This window comes from Merops nubicus, unplaced genomic scaffold (genome assembly GCF_000691845.1).
Source record: "Merops nubicus isolate BGI_N331 unplaced genomic scaffold, ASM69184v1 scaffold875, whole genome shotgun sequence".
NCBI lineage: Eukaryota > Metazoa > Chordata > Aves > Coraciiformes > Meropidae > Merops > Merops nubicus.
The window spans coordinates 228,590-253,039 of record NW_008610127.1 but is presented as its reverse complement, the minus strand read 5'-3'; the positions used below and the strand labels follow the sequence as shown (position 1 = coordinate 253,039).

General features: G+C 39.6%; 1 protein-coding gene across 1 annotated transcript in view; it reads left to right on the top strand.

The window, feature by feature from the left end:
• The window catches only part of LOC103773417 (utrophin-like), a gene marked incomplete at its 5' end in the record, with an annotated part of 260,165 nt that overhangs the window by 111,961 nt on the left and 123,754 nt on the right, over positions 1 to 24,450 (top strand). The window contains 1 exon segment of the mRNA XM_008940784.1: positions 20,843 to 21,015. Coding sequence (XP_008939032.1) covers positions 20,843 to 21,015 — 173 coding nt within the window.

The following is a 24,450-nucleotide window of genomic DNA, read 5'->3' as shown; positions in this document are numbered from 1 at the left end:
TCTTTCCCTGAAGACCTCAGACCAAAGTTGCTAACACTACTCTTCTCTCTGTTGTCCTAAACAGACAGAAAACAGTCATATAGAGAAAACTAACTTTAAAAATTTACTACTCGTTAATGATGTCTATTATTTTCCAGTCCTCTGTAAGAGAGCTCCCACCTCTGCACTAGTGTGTGGGTTTTAAAGTTGAACACTTCAACTCTGTTGTCCCTCCCCATTCTGAGAAATTAGTATTTTTCATGTTTCTGTCATCAATCTTTTTTCCCTGCTACTCTGTAGAAGTCTGCTAGCACATGTTAAGCATTGCAGACAAAAGGTGTATTTTAAAGTCCAGAACTTCATTCAGTTTCAGATGCAGGTATTCCTTAATCTGTGGTGGTTGGAGCCACTGCAGTGCTCAGTCCAAGGGAGCTGTGAGATCAGAAAATGCAGCTTTTATCAAGTACTGGAGATAAATGCTCAGGCCATTACAGGGGACAGATTCCTTTAGCAGGTGTTAGGTTGCAGTAATAACAGTGAAGGCGTCTTTGTTTTTGCAAGTGTCTAACACAATAGAAAGAAGCATTTGTCATTTACAGTGACTTTCTTTGAGCTATAGAATATCATTGTTTGGTGGGCTCATTTCCTTGCAGACAGACTCTCACTGATGTTTGCTTTAGCTTTAGTTATATAAACATTAGGCTTTGCTGAGATACTTATTGCGTTTAAGGTCCACAGTCTCAAGGGGAGCTGCAAGTTCTCAGCACCCTTGACAGATGATCAAGGTTGTTTTTTAACAAATCTGCTCCTTCATAAATCTGTTTGCTCTCTGCATACCTTCTTTTTATGTATGGGTGAGAAGCACAGAGGGAAGAGAAACCATGCATGAACAAACATGTGGATACTGTTTGTGCCTTGGTAGGTACTGGGGAGTGTCAGAGCAGTTTGTATTTGGTTTGGGATGACAGCTAGCTCGTCTTTGATGACCTATGGGGAATGCCAGTGACCTCAAGAAACTCTTCAAGGCTGGTATGTCTGAATATCCCTCAATTGCTTTTCAAGGAAACAATGGCAAAGTGTGAAAGGTCATCATTTTCATCTTGCGTTAGCAAGCATACAGTCATTTTGGGGTTTTGCTGTTGTTTTTCTTACACTACATTACTATTCTCTCATTACTTTAATACGTTGGAGAAGTCACTTCCACTAACAGTGTATTTTTATAGATTGTAGCAGAACAAGCAAAATGCAGTGGAGGCTTTAGAAAGAAGTGCAGCTTGCACATTTGCCTCATTCCTTTTGCTCTGAGATTTTTACAGCTTGATTTTACTACAGAGACCAAAGACACAGGACCTTTCTTCAGCTGAACAGGTTTTGATTTTTTTTTCCATTTTCTTCTTCCTGGAGTTTCTTCATTTTGCATTTTCAACCTTTTTTGCATTATCACTGAATGGCTGTTTAGGCATAAACTTCTCAAGTGGAAATTCTATCACCAGAAGAGACCTGTTCTGGGAATATGTACGACTGGACAATTCAGTTCTCAGCCTTCATCCAACTGCGTGCCACAGGTGGAAGAAATGCAAGAGGCACTTAAGTGCCTATGCCCTTCATCGTTGTTTGGATCAGTGAGTTTGAAATGTATGTGGTCACCATGGATGCTGCCTAACATGACTTATTGGTGCCATACTCTTGCTCTTCTCTGTTGGTCTGCTGTAGGAAGTCCATTTTGGTACTTATTTACTCCACACAGAGATGAATGTGCAGTGGGTTCTCCCACCCTCACAACTTAATGGAAATTCTTGTTCTGTTATGTTCTTTTATGTGATTCCTTTCCCTTTTCTCCCCTCACAGGGACTTTTAAAGGCCAACAGGATCTGATCCTATATGGATCAAATGTTAGTGCATGTATAATGGCCTCGTATCTTTCTCCTTCCAGCATGACAGCCAAGTATATTTTTTCTTAATCATACTTACAAACAGTAAGTAAGATTAAACAGTTTTTATCTGAATCCTCAGTAAGTGCTAAACTTTCTCTAGGTTTTCAGAGTTCCAGATTGTTTGTAAGCACAATACGAATGAAGGTAAAGCAACGGATATGTTTAAACTTCTCTTTTCCTCAAATTTTCCTGTACGGTGACCCAAATTTTTCAGTGCCAGCCAATTTTTTGTGAAGCGCAAAAAACCCAAAACTACTTTCAAGAAGTTGCTACCTGATTAAAAGCCAAAATGGGTTGAGTTGCAAATACTATATGGTGTCCCAGTGCTTGTGTCCTTGTGAAGCTAACCTCCATTCTATACTTTTATATGTAAATCTCCAGCTTCCTTCCTCCAGCAAAAACTCAGGTGCTTCTGAAAAGTGGGTGGCGTCCTTGACTTCAAATGAGAGTTAAATGATAATAAAGGTGTACAATAATTCAGTGGAAATGGAGCTTCTGACCAATGCTAAACAATGAAAACTCTGCCTGAATAAATTTGGAAAACCTGTTTCTTCAAAGTAACTAGTAGTAAAATGGGGCTAGAGAAGCCTTGGGCACACTGTATTTAAATAAGCTTCTTGTTCAAGCCAGAGCTAAAGCCACAGTTATGGATAATGCAGCTTACATTTTATTTCAAGAGTAAAAATTGTATTATCATAATTTCAATTGTAAATGCTCTTCACTTTTGTCAACAGGCCATTGATAAGATCTCTATGTGAGCCTCTTAGCTGACAAAATGGCACAGCATGCAAAAGATGATAAACCTTCTGTGAGGAAATTTTGGTTGGTGCTTAATAACATTAGTCAGATGGGGTATTTCAGAAGGAAAGCATGCTTGCAGCAGTAGCACTGAAGAACCCAGCAAGAAGTTACAAGTCTCTCTGTGTGAGTGTGCTGACAGCCCTTGGCAGCCTCCCGTCCTGCATGCGTGCCTGCTCCCCTGAGCACCTGCTTTCCTGGGCTTAGCTTACCTCAGACTAGGGGGTGACAGTGCCACCGAGAGCAAGGCAGCAGCATTTGTTGCATGCATCAGTGTTGCACAAGGCTGGTGTTGGGGCTGGCAGAGCTGGTAAGTGTAGCCCATTTGGGCCTTTGCTCTTTGTTTTGGTTTTGAGGATGATTAAGGCTTTCTCATTCCATCTCGCTTCTCTTGAATCAAACAGATTTGCTCCAGTTCTTGCACCTGCTATGGGTGTTTCCTTTGAAACATTGATTACTGCCAACAGCTTGTAGAGTTGGAGAACATATTGAGAATATTCATGCTAGTTCTTCTCCTTCAGCCTGCAACAGGTTTGTGATTCCTGGAACACCTAGAGGGGCTTTTTTAAAAAAAAAAAATATGTTTGTGGGGTGGGAGGCCTGACTTAGAAGAGCTACAGATACCAAAGGGGAAGTCTACAGGCTGAATCTTTGGTATCTGTCTGCTTTTCTGGGTTTCATACTGGGTAGCCTTCAGCCAGAAAATAAGTCTGGTAAAGTGGCTGTGTTTACTGGAGTAAGTTATCAAACAGAAAGAGTGGTTATCAACCAAGCACTAAGGCAGACTGGGTTTTCTGTCATGTTCATCTCACCTTGCTGAGCTCAGAGTTATCTTGTCAGAATAACTGAGGGTGGAGTTTCGCTAAGAACCTTCCTGTTTCTCCTTCATGACACATTGAAAAAAATTACACTGAAAAAAAGTATACCTGAGGGCTGCACAGTATACTGAAAGGTTAAAAACAAAAAAACCAAAAAAAAAACAAAAAAAAAAAAAAAAAAAACACCACACACACACACAAACAGAAAAAAAAACCCACACACACAAAAAAAACCAAACAGTGAAAAATAGTAACCAAATATTTTTTGCATGTTTGACAAATAAGCAAACATGAATTTGCTGCTAGCAGTCACATAAAGGAACCTTGAAATGAAAGAGGTACGAGCTGTATGGTATGGTTTTGGAAGGTACATCTAAACAGTTGCTTTTTACTGAGACTTACATTCATTTCTCAGGTCTGGTAGATGCTGGGAATCACTTTCAGAGATTGAATTCTTGAGTTGGAGGAGCTGAGGGCAAGACAACCTGCCTAGAGCAAAGATGATAGGACAGACATTCAGGCAGTGCAAGAGAGAACACCACTTACTTTGGGAGATGCCAGAAAATATCAGCAGCATGACACGAAAGTCAACCATCCTGTTACTGAAAAGCATGTGGTAGTCCCCTGGAAGCCCTTAGATAATGGTTGTTAGAAGCCTTAATGTGGGGATAAGATTTTAAATGCAGCAACAAGAAAACATACAGTGACTGGTTCCCTTGACGCCTTCTGGAAAGTGAAGTCTTTTATTTGGTGTTCTTAAATTTTAAGATCTTTGGATGAGGCTTGTCTCTGTTTTCCATAGTGCTTTAAAAGTGCTCTGGAAGCTTGTTTGAAAACAAAGGCATTTTTAACAGGATTTGTGCAATTTGGACTTTATTCTTTCACATAAAATGTTGCATTACATTTTTTACCCATTTTTTTGCTGTGCTGATTAAAGCAGGGTGAATTAATTTCTGATTACATGTGCATATCAAATGATATGAATAACAAAACTATCACTGCTGCATGTGGAGATCTCTCTCATGTTCCTTCCATGTGTTTGATTTCTAGGCAATGAACATGAGAATGATGCTTCCCTTTTTTGTCACCTACAAAATGGAATAATCTCTTAACAGCATTGAGCATTTGCAGTCCTTGACCAGAACTTAAATTTTTAAGACCTTTTATATTAGCTGTAACACTGATTTATTAAGTACTTATGTACTTAAGTAACTTCTTCAGTTAGAGAAAAATAAATTGTTCTTTTTATGTGTTCAGAGGTAAAGAAATTAGGTATGACATAAAACAGAGAAGCTAAATAAGAAAAATCCAATTATTTTAAAAGTTCAGAAACAGGAAACCAAATGAACCCTAATGCCTCTGATTTTCCTTCTCCTTCTGATGCACAAAATAGTTGTTCTGCTTGAAAGCCCTTGAATACACATTGTATTTTTTGCATGTTAGCTACGTTTAAAAAAATTTTAAATTGTGTAGCTTGCATACTCTGACAGTTTCAAAAGCTGCTTGTACTACCAAACTGCTAATATCAGGATGCATTCACTTAGTCATCAGTGGTAGTCATGAGTCAACTCTGTAATGCATATTTATGATTATTTACTTTAAAGCTGATAAACCTATCTATTTCATGAATCTTCTAATTCTTCACTGTCATAGATGCTTATTAGGATTGTCTTGTATTCCCTTACCTTTGTACCCTGCTTTTGAGTTTCTGATGCTGAGGAAGATGACAAGTGAAAAAATCAAGAGACAGCAAATGACCTAGAACATTTCTTCCAGTTAGAAAATATAAGTATTTATTACATGTGTGTCTAGGCTATGAGATCACCTTTATGTTTATGAAGTGAGTTGTATGAGCTTTTGTGACCAAAGATCAAATCTGAGTTTCCTAGAAACTGTAAAATGTGTACTTCTTAAAAAGTGTCTTTAATTCTGACAGTATTTCAAGTGCTATAGTGATTTTGTGCACTATGTCTCTGGAGCCAAATGTTGATGCTGTGTACTGTATTCGTTGTGCCCATGTCAGCAGTGGTTTGGAGCGAGGGCAAGATGTGGCTTTGTTGTTACAAAAGAGTTGTTTTTTTTTTTTCAGACAGAATGAAATAAAGTTCCAAAGAAGATGCAGAGGTCTTTTTTGACTAATCATAGGTCTGCTGTGCTTTCGTTTTCTGGCCCATGATGATGCAGAACTTCTGTGTCCTATTCACTTGGTGGCAACCTGATTTATGGAATTTAGCTCACCTGTTTTTCTTGTCAGTGAAGCATTTATTGATTTCAGTAATAATCAGATAAGTTGTTTCCTTTTTGTAGGACGTAATCTTGAAAGAGGATTCTTCTAAGATAAATATGATTGAGAGCGTTTGTTTAGCTGAATAACAGTGTATATCAAGAAGAGAGACATAGCTACATGCTGGGAAACTAAATGGAATAGAGTCAAATTAGTTGGCTGAAAGTGCTTGAGATTTCAACTCTCACACCTTGATTTTGTAACTGTGTTTCTCTGTAGTCCTTGATAGCTATGCAAACTTATTACTGCATCCAAATTCTTCACAGGACAACGTAGAGATGATGGGTGTAACTTGCCAGAGCGGCCACTAGGAGCTTACTCAAGGGAAAAGATGTGCCAAATATGCTTAATAGGATAGAGTTGAAAAAGGAGAAAAATAGCAGGTATGAACATTCTGGGCTCAATTATGCCTTTCTGGTAGCAGCACTGTTGTAGGCATAGGGAAGCAGGATGCTGCAGAGCACGGGTGCCTGGAGGCAATTATGAACTTGAAAATCATGATGCTTGCCAGGTACCAGGGAACAGGCAGCTGAGCAGAGAAAAGGATTTGCTGTAATTTTTAAAAGAGGCAGATCTCCCTTACTTGTCCTACATATAGGAGGAAGGTGGTTTCTTACCCTTCGATTCCCCATTTAGAAATGGTTGCTATGAATAGATGAGGGCTTTAAGCAACACCTACAGCACTGTTTGACTTGCACACAGGAGTTGTGGAAATTTAATTCTCTGCACTCTTATAGCCCTTCTCCAGTCTTTGTGGTATGTTCTTCCATTGTTGCACACTTTACACAGCTTCCTTGAAGCACCTCACTTCAGAAGAGCCAAAACTACATTTTAGAGGGTTACTCTCTGAAACTTTTAATTGCTTCTGTTCTCCCTTAAGATGTTCCTATGCAATGATTAAGTGTACCTGGCAGCTTCAGTGGTATCATTACATATAAGATGTGGTAAAAATGAATATCATTTATTAATTTAAATTATGTAACTGCAGAGTTGGCTCTGGTAATCATTACACAATTAGTGAAAAGAATGAATAGTCTTTCTGAGCTACAACATTTAAACCCTAATCTTTGCTTAGTTTTTAGGATTTAATCTCAGGGTTTGAAAATTGATTAGTTGAAGACAAGGTTGTCCTGTCATATCAGTCAAAAGGCTTTTAAAGTAACCCCTCCCTTAGATACTACTTTTTTTTTATCCACTCATAGCAACAAGTATAGCTCAATTTGTTTGATGAGGCATTGTGTGCTACCACTTTGTTGCAGTGTCCACAGCATGAAAAAAAATAAATCAAGTGTTACTGGAACATCCCTGTAGTCCAGTGTCATCGATCTTTTTTTAGTGAACTTCAAAAGCAAAACCTCCACCTTTTTGGTAAGTTAGAATGGTGTACTTTGGTACTGCTTGCCAGATCAGGAGATTGACTTCCTGTGGTTTGATAGAACTATTTAGTAGATACCCGTTTGCTGTATTCACAAGAGTGATTTTCTTATGGCTGTTCCATTATGGCAGTTAAAGCTGATATGAAAGCACACTTCTTTATAAATGTTATAAGGATTTTGATTTGAGAGATAAAAAAGTTACTTAAATTAATACAAATGACATACTTTGTACTCTTTAAATATGGCAGATCATCTTGCTAATGGTTATGCTAGAAATAAAAAATGCATTTGTTTTTATATAGCAAATGGCTAGACAGTATTCAAATACAGAATTAAAAGTTTATGATTGAAACCCTTACAGCTGAAGGAAATTTTCTTTGGCTGTGATTAGATGGGGAGAGTTCAGTTCTCAGTGGCTTTCAAAATAAAACAAAACAAAACAAAACAAAAAAAAAAAAAAAAAAGAAAAAATCCCAAACCAAACAAAACCCACAAATAACTTCCAAACCAACTAGATCCAGGCAATACTGCTCCTTCCTGTAAGATAAGGCCACTTAGTTAGCGAAGAATATAAGACAAGGTATAAAATAATAGAGCATAAAATAATATACAGGAAGACTGCGTGAAAAGGTTGTGCTTGGGCACTTCTCCTTGGAGTGTGGCAAAATCATAATTATATAGGCAGGATAACTGTAATGGCACTATATCCTCATTAGGTACTTGAGTCTAATGCCATTGCTTAGAAGTAGAAGTAGGAAGAGACTGCAATAAGTTATTTGAATGAGATTTTAATCCACAGATACTGAGTAAGTGCTGTAGAATTTAAGTTGCTCTGCCAATTATTTATGGTAAACTCCAAAATAGAAATATGATTTTTATAGTCTTTCCACTATTTGGATTTCTTTTCTAAAAACTACTGAAGTAATCAGCCTTTCATTGGTCAGAGTCATTATCTTGAGAGATGAGTATCCTTTACAAAGTAATAAATACGTAAATAAACCCCTCTTCTTGTACAAATTAAAGATATATATTTAATTGTCCCATGTATTATGCCTGGATTTAATGAGCCTTTTCTCAGACTAAACTGTCAGGGAGCTAGAAAACTGTTCTCATCACAGTCAAGAAAATTTTAAGGAAAATTCCATTTTCAGGTTGGGCTGAAGTATTGAAAGTCTCATGTTTTTAACATGAGAAGCTGGATGCTTACCCAGGGTACGGGCTAATGCAGTCTCTAGAATCTCTTCCTTGAGTGTGCTGCTTTGGCAGTCTGTCGTGTTATATTGCCACTAGACTGTCACTCTGTTTTCACTTTTGCCCTTTTTAATAAAAACATGTACATCAAAGAGAACTTGCTTTGTTTCGGTGCAAAGAGAACAGAGTTAAAGATGCTATTAAAGACAGACAGACCATAAGGTGCCTTGTGGCTTGCTCATTTCCCATGTCATTATTGCAAGCAAGCGCCAGTATCTCCCACCTGAAGAGGGAAAACCAGGAGAAAAGGGAACTAACAGTCTTAGAAGGAGGCTTCCTTGCTGACCTCTTTCTAGACTGTCAACCAGTAGGAACATTTTATTTAATCACCAGTGATAACTAGGAAGTAACAACATGATGATGAAATTCCTGCCTGGCATAAATGCCAGATTTCATCCATGATCCCTGCTGCCTCCCTCATTCTGTCCATTGGAGTCAGGATTGAAACCTTCACGTTCTGACCAGTCCCATAAGTGGAGTTTAAGTCTCAGTTTCTTGGCCAGTAAATTTCTTAATGGCTGCACACCTGTAAAGCATACCATGGTGGTACTTCCCTGCATTAATTCCTTTTGACATCTAATCTCATCTCATTTAGGTATACTCCAAGTATGTTCTTTAGGTTTTTGTGTTCTGAGTACATTTGGAGTGTTCTGCTTTTACGGCTGGGTGCCTCTGGGAATTTCAAATAAATTAAAACACACAGCTTATATTCAGGTCCAAAACATTAGAAAATCATTTTTGCTTCATAAAGCTGAAAGCCATGTGTTGCCCCAACAAATTAAAAAGGAGAGGGTAAGAAATCACCACCAAACAACAGTCTCTTACTCATCTTTCATGGCAGTGCCAAATTACTTGTTGCCAAGACTACATTATCTCATTTGGAATCCAAACAAAAGTCATTCTTGAAATTCTAAGTCTTGTCTTATACCTCATATTCTGAGGAAAGCCACAGTCTTATCTGTGCTTACTTAATGCAGAGCTGTTGTCAAATATTGCAGCCATTGCACAGTGCAGACCACTGAATGTGGCTGGTTGTTCCCTGTAAAAATACCTTCCCAAGGCAAACTGATACCCTTTAGTCTTAAAGAAAGAAATGAAGAAAAAGTCAAACCAGTGCAGTGCCTTGGCTCTAAGCTCTAGGGACTCTGCAAACCCTTTCATATAATTAATAATCTGCACTGTAGTTAACACTTTAATAGATACCTGATTGGTAATTTGGGCCATCGTATTTATGTGACTTTTGTCTTATCATGATGATTTTTTAGCTTTATTGTAAGAGCTTTATTTGTCCGTCTGTCTTGATGAATTCTTGTTCCTTGCAGTGGTATGCTGATTTGGCTTCTGGCAGAATTATCAGTGAGGTGGTGCTGGAAGAGCTCTGGGCAGTAAAACTCTGGTGTTGGGTTCAATTGTTAGTGCTGTAGAAGGGAGAGGGCAGCTCACTCTCCTGGTCTGATCAGATTGACACCAGGTATTTTGCAAAGCAGGGGAAAAGAGCACAAGGATTTTTTGTGTTCCTGCCTGAAGCGACATGTACTGAGTGAAACCAGGATGTATTGATTTGCTGTAACCACCTATTGACCCCTGCATCCTTTACATTTGAGTTGCACAAGTGTCACTATTCTTTTTGTCTTTTTGTTGTTACTCATTGTGAGTCAGGTTAGAAAGATGTATGCTCTGTGTGTAAACAACCTCGTTCATTTACTGTTAAGGTTCTTGCTGCTGTTTATTTTTCCGTTTTTCTTCTACAAAAAGAAAATCTTTTATCCTTTCTTTAGTTTGTATTGCAAAGTCAGATTGTGCTTACTATGACGTTTTTTCTTCCATTTTTTGCACATCATCTCAAGTATGAAGCAAATTCTTTATAGTGTCTTTGCACATACTTAATCTTGTTTTGCAAATTAGAGTCTGAAATACTTTTATCTTTTCTGAAACTGAACTTTAGAGGTCTGTGTAAGATCATCTCTAGGTTGTTCAGATATTTTTCCTTCCAGAGGCAACAGGATAACTTTTTTTTTTTTTGTGGAACCTACATTGTCATGTCTACAAAACTACTATCATTATGTTTACAGGCTATATTAAATATATGCCATTATAGAGCTTATTTCAGTTACTGTATTTTACTTTTTTTCTACAAGTGTAAAATTTTATCAAATACTACAGTGTGCTTTCATGTGAAAGGGCTGCTGAAAAGTTGTTGTTCATTATAATTTGCAGAGCAGTTTTATTTGAAGCATTGATCTAACACTGTGTATATACACATATATTCATTAACCTCTTACAGAATTATACAAAATGGTACCTGTTCACCTCAGAGGGCATTTACCTTTACATCTAATAGTACTGAAAGATCAAGAATGTATGATTTTTTTGATGACAACAGAAAATTGGAAAATGAGTTATCTAAGTATGAAGCCTGAGAATAAACAAAAAATTAATGTTGTCTATGTGGATACAGTCCTGGAGCTATGAAGCTTCATTATAATCTAGCCTGACACCCATTTTCATTTGATATGCACTAGCACCTCTGAAGTGGATTTACATACTGTTTTCTTCCTGGTTTGCAAGGGGTATTTTTTCTGCAGCAGAAGCAAAAAGAAGCCTTAGTATGTATGTGAATTGGGATCCAAACTTTGTGTCTGTCTTGCAGGAGAAGAAAAGAGAGATTGTGAAATAGAGATTGTAGTTAAATCTCTTGCAGGATGGTTTTACTTTCTCACTCTGTGTTATTTTCCTTCTGTGAGTGGTTAATTTAGAAAAGAACAGTATCGGAATGTGATTTTGGATACTGTTGCATTAATAACTGGGCTTTTTGCTCCCATAAGCAGTGTAATAAATTGAGAGAGTTTGTGCTTACCGGTTAGTTGTGCAGTAAAGCTGGTCTAGTTCTGCTTCTTTATTTGGAAAACTTCTCCTGGTTTATTTTGCAAGCACTTCTGCAGTTTGTGTGATAAGCCTACGTAAAACATACAGACACCTGGCAAAGCACAAATAAAATAAGCAAAAAATCCTGCAACTCCCAATATTTATTTATTTTTCTCCATCGTTTAGTCTCAACATCCGGACCCACATTGGCTGTATGGCTATAGCCCACTAGCTCAGAATAATTTTTAAGACAGTTGTGTTATTGGTGACTTTATTGGTGCTTCAAATAATGGGTGAACTAAAAAGAAAGTAAAAGCATCACGTGATTCCCAACGTGGTCATAGGAGCAATCGTTACAACGGGTTTTGCAAGTCATGGATTGTTGGTTTGGTTTTAATTACACAGTTTCCAACTCGCTGTCAACTATTACTGAAACTCTTTTTGGCACTTGAGTAATGTGTGGCTGTACATGAATAGCAGCTTAACTCGGCCTTCAGGTGGGCGCGGGGTTTCCAGCGCGGATGGTGTGAAGTGGAGCGGTTTCCTCACAGCCACCCTCGGGGTGTCAGGTTTCCTGAGGAGGGAAAAGCCTCCTGTGAAAACAATCTGCCCGCCGCCAGCCCGCCCTCATGAACCCATCGTGTCTGGAGGCTTTGTGGAGCACCCCTTGCTTTCACAGCTCCAAAACCTGTTTGGTGACCAAATAGCTGCCTTTACTTTTGAAGGGAAGGGAGAGGGATGAGCGAGGGCTTTTTGTGGTCTGGGGCTTCCGCGGCCGTAGGGATGGCGGTGGTTGTCCAGCGGGGAGGCCTCCAGGAAGGGGGAGTGTGCTTGGCGGCAGAGCAGCACCAGGGCTGCTGGAAGGGAGGATGCTGGTTACAATAATAAACAAATGCTGGGGATAGATTACCACACGGCTGTCAGAACAGGCAGGACCAAAGGAGGAGATCCCCAGCGAAGGCTTTGGAGGTTGCAGCAGTTTGCTGGAGATTTTTTTTTTTTTTTTTTGCCAAAGCAAAGAAGGTGACTTTTTAGATTTCTTTTGATGGGACTTGGCTGTTATGTCGTGAAGCATCTCCCAGACAAAGTGAAGTGAGCTGGAGGTGGCTTGGTTACTGCCATAGCAACACCAGCCCACTGGTGCCTAGCTTTGAGGAAGACAGAGAGAGGAGAGGTGGCCTCCTGTCTGGTCACTCTGCTGTGTTTCCTAGGCTGAAGTGTGCCTCATCCTGCTTTGACTTCTCTGAAAAGTTGACTTTTGGTGCTTCATATAAACAGAATATTCTCTGGAGTTTTTTTTCTTTTTTTCTTTTTTCTTTCTTTTTTTCTTCTGCATGGAGGAACATGGAAGGACTTGCTCCTCCCTTCCCTTTGTATCCATCATATACTAGCAGAGTATAGCTTCTATTGCTTGGTGTCATTGAGACCAAACATTGAGCTTGAGGCCTGCAAGAAGCACGTGGAGCCTGCAGGTCAGTGCCAAGGTGAGTTGGAGGCTGTCCTGGCTAGGCGTGGAGACGAGGAGATCCCCACAGCGCCATGGGGCCAGGTTAAATCTGCAAGGAGCATCGCCCGGCTTCAGCAGCTCGTGCCCAGGTGCCCGGCCTGGGACGATGGTTCTGCATGATCTGCCCCAAGGGGAACACAGCCCAGCAGAGGGGCATGCGCAGGAGCTTGCAGAGAGTTTTGGGACAGTATAGGTGCAAAAAGAGAGAAACCTTCTGAAGGCTCTAGACCTGGCTTGGAGGACATATGAGGAAAATGTAGGCTGCGGGGGACGCTTGATGATGATTGGCCTGACCTTCAGCTTACGTGAGCTGCTGACAAAATTTGAAAAGGTATGATAAGCAGTTTCATATACTTATGGCTTTGAAAAACACTCAATAAAAAGAGCAGCTTCATGTTAAACTTAAGTGTTTCTCTGTGTTTTTGTTAGGGTCCTCACGTGACCCCTGACTGACTACCTCTCAAACAGGGAAGTCTAATGATTCTTCCCATCTGACATTTCAGATCCTATAAGACTAGTTTTAGAGCATTTGCTGTGACTGTGGTCAGCTCTTTTTTTAAAGGAAATGATAGAAATGTTTGGACTTTCAAGAGTATTAAGGGGATTTTCCAGGATGCCTGTGACCTTACTTCACTATGAACATAAAGGAAGTGCTCCACAGTTTACTGCTAACTTTTGTTGAATGCTACCTTAGTCAAACCGGAGGATCTCATGATAGCTTTTGTAGAATTGCTTCCCATGAGTGTACAGCTTTTTCCATGGTTTCATCTGTTGTTCTTTTGTTCAAGTTAGTTACTCTTTCTCTTACCCGGACATTTGGTAACAGGAACACTGAGAGGCAGGAGACTTGGCTTTGCAGTGATTGTGCTGATTAGCAGGAGACAGGAGACTTATAAGAGAGTTATAAACCAGATTGTTTTCATCAAATTGTCAGCACTTCCAGTGAAACTTGGATCATAAGTTTGTAACAACCTTTGACTTGGCTTTATGTATTATATTTTGTTTAATATAATGTTTATATAAACTTCCTGTGTCCTTGCAAGACCAAAGTCGGTAAGAAAACATATGTTTAATTACATAGTTTAATTACACATTAATACAAAAAAAAAAATACTGTTGTCACAAAGCAGGAGAGTAGATTGTAAAGCCTGATTCTGTGGTTTTCTATCCTCAAGCTCTAACCTTCAGTATGTTTTTTTAATACAAATCAGTACTGGTCACCTGAACAGTGGTATAATGAGTATTACTAAATGAATTTAAACGTTTCATAAAATAAGATTAAGCTACTTTGTTTCAGTTTTAGGTTTGTGCAATTATTTTGGTTCAGTTAAAAACTGTAAGAAGCCTAGATTCTCAGAAGACTGTTGTGAACTGGTTTGGGTCTGTTAGGTTTTTTATTCTTATTTCTACTTTCCTACAGTATCAGACTTTGGAGCTAATGAGACAGATACTGTTCAGTATCCCACCAGCATGAGCTTCCAAAAGTGTAGCTAGTAGTAACATGAAAACATTTGTGACATGATTTCTTGTCTGTGTAGATCCTTTTCTCTTCTCTCACTCCAAGCCTGCCAGCTGGGGTTCACTCCTCTCTTGTGATAGCTGCTGGGAGCCTGTAAAGTGAAGAACACATTCTGGAGTCTTTGAGGTGCTTCGTGATGTGGTTCAGACACAAGTTTTGAAACTAGTGTTTGTAATGTTTTCTGTACTGTATGAGTCCTGGCATTTGCAAACTCTCTGCTCTCCCCTGTGATTTTGAATATTCCACTCTCTTACTTTGTCTCACAGGAGCTGATCATAGCAGTTCTCAGCAAGAGCAAAACTTGGAGATCTCACAGCTCTCCCATATTTTTTTGGCTTGAAGCTTAGTGTGTCAATTCATTGTTTAGTATGCTGAAATTTATAACACAGTGTAGGAGGATGCTGTGGTGCTGGAGAAGGAAGGTAGCGTTTTAGTTGGTGAAATTTGCCCTCAGGTTCTAACCTGTGTTTGTTGAACAAGTATTTTTTTGAGCAAATTCCCCTTTTTCCCTGCTTCATGCTGCCTCTCATGATTTCCCCCCACACCCATCCTGTTTTCTAACCGAGGAGTGTGCTGCCAGGAGAAACAGCATTGTGACTGCGATCCTGGCTTGCAAACTACTTTCAGCCTTTTTGGATTCCTTAATATGTGTTGTAAAGAGAGAATTATGAGCGCTGTTACTGTGGTGGTGATACAGAAGCCAGGTGCTATTTGGAGAAGGTTGCCCAGCTCTCCCTTCTGTGCAAAAGCAGTCACGTTATGCTGGCGTGGGCAGGGCCACTTCGGCTTTGCTCAGTCCCAATTAGGTGACTGCTGGAATTAGTGTTAAAGGATTTATGATGCCCCCCAGATGCTGAGTCAGTGCGATGCGATGGAGCTACAGAGGTTGTCAAAGGCAGGATGGCATTCCCAGCCTTCCCAAGTGCATCAGCATTCTTGTGATGAAACAAATCTGTTGCCCATGCTGTATGTCACCTGTTAGGGTACTATCAGTTAGGTTTAACTGCAAGTTAAGACAGCTTTCTGGAAACTTGAAGTATCAATGCAAGGCTTTTGTTAGTAGAAGAATTTGAAAATTTGATGTGAAAAATATCCCAAAGTGGTTTTTCCACCAGAAAATGTTTTTTCTTCGTGAAATATATGAAAGCTTAAGTAGTAATTAGATTTCTCTCTTATCTAAAGCCAATAGTTTTTATGAACTGCTTCAATCTTATACTATAGTCACAGTGGCTGTAGTGATACCCAGTGTGGTCTGTGTATGACACTTCAGAGAGATTTAATGTCTGTCTTTATACACACTTCTGCCACCAGTGGATTTATGATAATGGCAATTCTGCCCAAGGATTTTGCATGAGTACTGCTCTTCTGAATGTGAATTCATTATCAGCTGATTGCTTAACAGCAGCTGCCACTGCAGGTCTCTGAAACAGCAGATGGGATGAGCCTTTTTAAAGTTCTGTCCTCTGACACCAGAGATGCTCTTTGGATGAGATGAGTACCTGGATTCTTCAGACACTTTCTTTTTTTAGCCATCTCTTTTTGCAACAGCATCATTCTCTCCCTGCTACCCTCAGCATTTGTAAGGAAGAGAGCAATAAAAGTCCCATTTCCCTTTCACAATGGCCGCGTCCATACCGTCTATCATGCCCTAATTTTTACTCCCTCCTTAAGAGTCATCAGAAAGTGAAAAGCTCAGAGTGAAGTGGAGGCTGAAGGGAGCATCTGACACAGCAATGTTCCCAGAGGCAGTTGGCAGCAGGAGTAAAACCTATCTGGTTCAATATAGACTAAACAATCTGCTATTTGGAAAAAAAAAAAAAAATTAAAAAATCCATTCCTTTGCTGCCTGCTGTGAGACCTCAAAGAAAGATGTTCTGGCTGATGCCTGTGGCATATAGTCATGTCCTTTGGTTGGCACTGATGTTTTTGTTCCAGCTGTTCCAGCTGGAAGAGTTTTCTGCAAATACTTGGGTTAGCAGTCATCACCTTTTATTCTTGACCTCTAAAAGAGGCAGGTGCAGCATTTCTATAACTATGTCTTTACTGACTTCAGTATTGCCAGTGAAGGCAACGGGCAGTTGTGGGACTTGTAGCTCCTTGTATCTGAACCAAATCTGCTGTCCTACTGCAGTCAAAGACATGATTTGTATTGGGTGGACTAAGTACAAAACTGTCCTGGCAGAATACCCCAGGAGCAGCCTTTGTTGGGGAAAATTCAGATTTTTCAAGCTATTTTTCACTCAAGAGGAGTCAGCCTCAACCTGTAACTCCTCCTAAGATCTTCATGTGGTTCAAAAGCCAGAACAGTTTGCCTGTTCTGTGGCTTGTACTTGGGGATTAAAATTACATAGCAGTCTGTGTGCCAGTGCAAAATGCCACCAGTCTTGTGGCACAGCATCAGCATTGGACCTGGAAGTCCATGGCTTGCAAGCCACGTGTGGTTTGTGTGCCATAACTTGCCATCCCTGCTCTGTGGTCTTTCTGATCTTTGCATCATAAAGCTCAAGTACTGTAGGATTTTCAGTTGTTATTCGGTTATTATTTTCAGTTCAGGATTTTCATTATGAGAATGGAATAGAGTAACATTCTCCGTGTTATAAAATACATTCTTTCTTCCACTTTAATTTTGGTGTGGAAATGTCACAGTTTTCTTCCACCAGTCATATTTTTGCCTTCAACAGAAGGTTCAGCCCCTTTAGAGAGCAAAGTGTTTTGCCTGTGTTAGTGCCAATGTGCCAATGAAGACAGTATAAACAAAATTCAGAAAAACATGAGTAGAAGTAATTATGCTTACAGCTTAGGAAGTTGCAGAGTTAACTGGAGACACTCATGACTCACCATTCAGAAGAAAGGCAGAAGAATGCTCATCATCATGGGAATGCTGTTGGTTCAGCTTGAGGGGTTGTTTTTGTCTTTCTAAGGGATTTATTTATTTAAAATTTATGTTTTACTATTGTAAGTTTTTTTAATTATTCTTGCAGTCTGTAGGAAGGAAAAAGAAAGTTTGATCGCTGGTTGACCTTGCAGTTGGAGTCACAAAGTTTGATTCTGTTCAAGTCTTTGTCATGTATTTTGTTTTATGCTGGACAAGTCACTCTAATCTGCCTTTGGGTTGTTCCGTGAGCAACTCCAGCTGGAGTCAGCTGTGTCTTTGGGTCCTTTTCACAATTGCCATCTATAGCATTAGTCATACCACATTTAGACATTCTTTAAAGACACATGCATTTCCACTTGTCATGATCTTATAATTTAGTATTTTATTTGATTGAAATTAAAGCAAGAAGGAATTTTATTATTATGGAGATGAGCTTTAAAATCAGAGCCAAGCACAAAATGAAGGCTTGAATCCTGCAGGTAAATCATGCACCATGAGAGGGGTAAAGAGGGAGAGAAGCAAAGAAATCTGAGGTTCAGAGTGGAGATGAGGGGATTTTGAAATCACCAGACAAAAGTGGAAAAGACAGGCAGCAGTTTGACCTTAATTCTTTAAAGGGATTTAAGGAAAGTGGCAATATTCTAACAGCCTGGCTAGGGTGAAGTAGATAAGTATGTTAACCTAATTATTTCTTTTCATTTCTATCTTTCAAAACTTTGATTCTTGCACCTTGATTTATACACAGGAAGAATTCTTTCCTCAAAGAGCTTTCCTTTAATTTAGAACCTTAATCCTGCAAACACTTGGGCGTGCAAACAGATCTGTTGACTTCATACCAATAAATTATCAATCCAGTTTAACAGATATGTGCACATAAATATTCATAAAATTAGCAATATATGGCATCTCTATAGTAATACCTCCAAAAGTTAAATTGATAAACCTATGTAACTACAATTTAAAAACTATGACTTCTTGCTGAAACAAATTCAATCTCTGTTGGCAGTGGATTCTGTCAGGTGTTTTCCCCTTTACTTTGTTTTGCATATACTGGGAGAGCACTCTGGCACACATCCCCTTTGCACTGGGCTAAGAATGACAGTGTTTCATGGTTGTGTCCCTCTTTTTATGTGGCAAAAGCAATAGAATTTTCCCCCCTTGTTCTCCTGCATCCTCCAGTGTGCTGCTCCTGTGACTCTGGACATGAGATCTTCCACGTGATAATAGGGAAGTGTTTGTAATTGCTTTTAAAGTACCAAAAATTGAATAGTTAGGTCCTGGGCAAGGATAATAACAAGGGTAAGAGGACAACAGAGATGAATATGGAGAATCAATGACCGAGAAATAATACATCAGGATGAACATGAATTGGCATGTGTACAGAATGGAGAGAGTTCTTCCTCCCACTTTATAATAATAATAAATTCTAAGGGAAAACAATTACAACATGTTTACACATCTAAGAATTGAAAGATTTATGGTAACACAGTGAGTAAAGGAGATTGCTACCAATTGCAATAATCTTAGGAGAAGATGGGAGCCCATCATCCTTGTTAGCCTTCCAAAAGAGGACAATACCTGAATAAAAATCTTCAAGATCTTTCATGTTATTATTAGTGTCCATCTGTTGTCATTACCCATCTCTCAGATCCTACCTTCCTGCTGTACTTTCTTCCATATGCATGGTGATATGAGACATGTTTGGATTTCTCTCCCTTTGGAGAGGACTCCTCCTCAGTCCTGTTGGTTTATCCGTCAGCTGCCAGTACATTTATTTTTTTTTTTTTTTCCTTCCTGGAAAATGGAAATCAGACAAGAAAAGATAATCACCAAAGTTGATGCTTTAAACGGAGCTGTTACAACATGGCCGTCACAGATGGGACTGAAGAATACAAACAGATTTACTGTGCCTTAATGTAACATGATGGCTGGCAAATGCAAGAATCAAACCCATTTTGAATGAAACATTTTTGAGCAATTGTGCTTAAGTGTCCTCTCAAATGTAATCAAAGCTAGAATGTTTTATAAAGGTTCTCAATAACTTTAGAATTAATATTGTGATTATAGAATGGAAGATTAGAGATCAATTTGTTTTCAATGAAGTTTTCATTTGTAACTTCAAAGAGCCATAGAATGGATTTGACATGACCACCAGACTTCAGTAGCACAGAGTAGTGTGCAATTAAAATTGTAACTGCAGTATGTGGTTGTATCTCCTGCTGTGTGGACTTGAGCTGGTTTTCACTGGTTTTGCTTGTGTGTTGGAGGCGTGAGGACAGGAGTTGCAAAGTTTTCAGATAAGCATCTGATTTAACTGATGAGTAAGCAGTCTTATTTGGGTTTGTTGATCATCAGACACTTCCATTTCAGTTTTTCATTTTAAATGCTGTTGCCTGTGTCTATTTTCAGAATGGTGATTCTTATCAGGATGGCTTAAAGACAGCAAAAGTGTCTTTTAACCTGTTTTAAAGTAGTAAAACAGGGCAAAGAATAGGTAGCTGTCCAAAGTCACCTAGTAGCTCAGCCGGAGACCCAGTGCTTCACTGATGGCTCCCTACCTCTCTCTTCTGCTCCCCCCTCCTTTTCCCTCTCTGTTTCTCTTTCCCCCACTTCTCCAGCTGTATCCTTACTCCAGTTACTGAATTTCTTCCTTTGCAAAAGAAGTTTGTTTACATCTGTGTCAAGATGCTGTCACAATCTTCACTGATTAATCCTTTTGATACAGCCAGTACACCTCCTGGCTCTCCCCACATTTACATTGCTCTGTGGCAGTATGCATAGATGTACAGATGCTAGAAAGCATTGGAGGTGATGCAGGAAGTTTTGTTTGCTCTTATGCCTGTCGGAAAGAATACTGTGCTCAGTTAGATGACAACATCTACAACGTGTTTCTTGAGGCAGCTGTTAAATCAGAGAATAAAATGTGTTTAATTTCTAAGCAGAGGGGAAATGAGTAAGCTGAATTGAAATCAGAAACACTTCTTTTTCTAATCAGTATTTACTATGAAATTCACATTATAATACACCCTGCTGTTTTATATCTACCTCTCCATATATTGCAGACTATGGTGTACAGTAGTTTAGGAATGGGCTTGTGGTAGCTGTAGTCATTTAGCTGCAGTTTAAGGACATAGATTGTAGTTAAAGGCTTTCATTGCATGTGACCTAAAGCACTGCAGAGAAATCAGATTTCACTGAGCTATATAAGATTTCTGTTATGTTTTATTTCAAAGAGGAAAGAGACAACACAGCTAAGGCTGGATGTGTAATTTCTGAGCAGGAAACGATTTCTAGTGCGTTTGCAAATGCTGCACTGTGTGAAATGTGTGGGAGAACAGTAGACAATTAGTTACCTTCAGTGGTCCATAACATGCAGAGAACTTAGAGTTTACAGTTCTAAGTCCTGCTTCACAGACGAGGAGGACTTTTGAACTCCTTTCTTCACATTTGGGAAAGCCAGACCTTTTATAGTGATGTTAATAGAGTTGCAGGTTTTCCTCTCTGCATCTCTTTTCAGAGTCACTCAAAAAAGTCTGTGTGCTCTGTCCCAGTGTTTCTGAATACTAATTAGAATAAGCTCTATCTTCCTTTATTTAGAGAACTAAGATGTTTGGCCTTTTCTTGGTGATATTTCAGGACATCCAAGCTGAGATTGATGCCCACAATGACATCTTTAAAAGCATTGATGGAAACAGACAGAAGATGGTGAAAGCCTTGGGAAACTCTGAGGAAGCTGCTCTGCTCCAGCACCGGCTTGATGACATGAATCAGCGCTGGAATGACCTGAAGGTGAAGTCAGCTAACATCAGGTCAGTAATCAAAACATCAAGCATGAATGAGACACAGTTGCTATCTTCTAAAAGGCTTGAGAAATAGGACCACAGCACTGAAGGGAAATCTTCCTTTTCTTCCATAAAGAACCCCTGAGCACAAATACAAAACCTTGCTGCACTTGCTCACCATGCAGGCTTAGCTACTTGTTCTCTATCCAGAGCTCTACCATTTTAACTTGCCAATCTGTACTAAATTTTCCAGAAAGCATATGAAATCTTTCCTTATTGTAAATAGATAACAATGTCAGTAAAGTAATTCTGTGAATCTACAGTTACTGTGAGGAGAAATCAGGGGTTGGTTGATGGTTTTGCTTTTACCAGTGAAATTAAGAATTTGATAGGACTTGCATCTTAAGTGTCTTGATCCATATCGGTAGTACTTTTTTTTTTTTATTGCTACTATTTAAGAAATATTTAAAATGCACATTAATCAAGGAATACAAGTTAGAATTTTTTTTTGACCCCACGAGTGCCAAACTTGCTGACTGTCCAAGTGTAGTCATTGTTAAAATATTTGCGGTGTCATTTTGGGTATAGATATTACCATATTTATTAATGTGAGTAAAATTCCATATTAAAATAAATTACACACAAAAGAATTTCTAGAACTTTGCATTGTAACTGCTTGCTTGTTGATTAAAGAAAACAGTTCATTTAATAATCAGAAGCCCATTAAGCATTCATATGAATTTTCCAAATGCCAGTGAAAAGAGTTGAGCTTGGAATTTAGGCACGAGTTTGAAAGAGTAAGACAGAGGGGAAAATGCACAGATTCACAGAATGTTAGGGGTTGGAAGGGACCTCAAAAGATCATCTAGTCCAACCCCCCCTGCCAGAGCAGGATCACTTAGAGTACATCACCCAGGAACATGTCCAGGCGAGCCTTGGAAGTCTCCAGAGATGGCGACTCCACCATGCCCCTGGGCAGCCCCTTCCAGTGCTCTGTTACTCTCATCGTAAAGAAGTTCTTCCTTATCTTCACACTGAACCTCTTGTTCACCAGCTTGTGACCATTGCCCCATGTCCTGCCACCAGGCACCACTGAGAAGAGCCTGGCCCCATCTTCCTAACACCCACCCTTTAGATATGTGACATTTACTTTTTGTCTCCACTTATCCCATCACCAACCTGTTAAACAGTTAAGTGAACAGGTAAATCAGCTCCACAAAATCCCGAAGGCAGAGCTCAAACCAGAGAAACCAAGCAGTTCTCTCTGGGGCCTTGCAGAGACGGGCCCCACCACACAAGTAGTTTAATGCAAGAGCTACTCAACCTGGGCTGGTATGAGCTCTGCTCACAAGTGAACGTAAGAGAATGATGAAAGCATGTGCGTAACATAATAACTGGGCAACCCTGGAGTTCTAGCAAGAACAATTCAATTGTCTGACCTTTCCTGATGTGGATCATAATTTGGGAGAAATAGATGAACAAACAAAAGGGCCTTCAAGCCATTTACCCCGACCAGCTGCGAGTTCCAAGGCAATAATAGAGACAGATTGTGCAGGGAATGCTCAGAAAAGTGGGAACTCTTGATCTGCTGGATATGGACGTGTCTTTCCACTTCTGTGTAGATATGGCATGTGCATCCCACTGGGCAGCGTTAATGTTTGCAATGTTTGTGTGACTCTGCCAGTAGCTGCAATGCTGCAGAACCACACGTATTGCTGAGCTACAAGTAGAAGATAGGCAAGGAAGAGAATACAGGGGCAAATATAAGACAAATAGATTAACCTTTTAAATCTCTGTCACTACTGAAAATAATATTGCATTTCTGGGTTCATGTATTTTGCCCTGTTCTTTGTTTGAAGTTCACTTTCCTAATTCATGCAACGGTGCTGGAAGCCTTCATAGGGATGTAGGGCAGAGAACTGATAAGGAGTTAGTGTGTTGATCTAGCTGTTTGCCTTCAATTTTTGCTTTCTTGGTGTGTCTTTTTTCAAGGATGAATTGGAATGCAAAACTGCATGGATGAGTCTTGCGAGAACAGCATGTAACTGTATAAGATGCTAGCACTGATGATTTAAAAATCTGATTGTTTTGTTATGAGTTTTACCTTAGGATAGTGCTCCTAAATTAAGGGTATTCTAAGTTTTTTAGAGTGTTTTCAGCTATGCGTGCTATCTGATTATGTTGATTTTTAATTGCTGAAAGTATTGCCCTCCCATATGGGTAGTATGAGTTCTTCATCACTTCAGTCCTCGGAGTTGATGGTGCTAGTCACTGTGGTGACTGTACTCCCCTGCTACTGTAACTGAAGAGAGCAGCTGGAAAAGCAGCACTCTTGTGACATAGTTTTAAATGCATGGAAACTACTTAAACCCATACTTGTAGTAACTATGACATCACCTGAGAGGACTGCACCTCTCCTTGAAATTGCTTGTTAGACTTATTCCCATTTCTTTCGTTTTCTTTATTTTTTTTTTTTTTTCCCCAGGAAGAAAACAAAGCTGCAGAGTTGTGCAGGCCTACCTTTTAAAGTCAAATGTTTAGGAGAGATTCTTTTCTCCTGGGACCAGGCAGTGCAAGGGTGTTAATGTTTGGGGGAGGGTAGAGGTGAAGGTATGGGAAGAAGCAGAGGATTCTCTATATTCAGACCACCCACCAATCTCTTTATTCCATGTGTTCCCTTATCGCTCAGCAGGGAAGGTGTTGCCTCCACAGCCGAAGCAAAAGCTGAGGAGGTCTCCAGCTGTGAAAAGAGTTTCTCAGGGTCAACAGAGGGGAGTTATGTCAGAGCTGCTGCTCTCATGGATGGCTTTATCAAGCCTAGGTGGAGGAGGGGTGCTCTCAGTCTGGTCAGTTGGACGGGAGCATCTGCATTTTTCAGGTTCATTCAGGATTCCCTTAGGAGTGCTTCTGAATACCAGGTGGTTGATACTGGGGAATATTGCTCCAACCAGTGCTCAAACCAATCATCTGTAACTGACCTGTGTATCAAAGCAGATTCTCAGGCCACCACTTGACCTGGCTAATCCCTGGAGATTGCAAATTCATTTGTCACGTGAGCACAAACAGCTGAAGATTTGTTTGCGGGTTGTGTATCAGTAGTACCGATACCAAAACAAATGCCAGAAATTCTGTCTTTGAAAGCAAAGAAGTTCAGGAAAAGTTTCCAGATTTTATCCGCTCTTTTTAATAATGTCTGTATGACCAATATAATTGTGGTACTAACACTTTACACTGAAATGCAAATCAGAGCCTGTCTTGGTTCCCTTGGTCCCACGCAGCATTTTCTTTCAATGGGGCTTACTGAAAGCTTGTGTGTCTACTCCCCAGGAGAAATTAATGCTTCTGTCCATTCTTCAGCTGCTGCTGCATCTCATTTGTATTTCAGTGCTGCTTCTGGTAAGATTGGAAGAGTAACGTTCAGGAAAAATCCAGGCTGATGTGATGTGTTTTCCCCTGTGTATT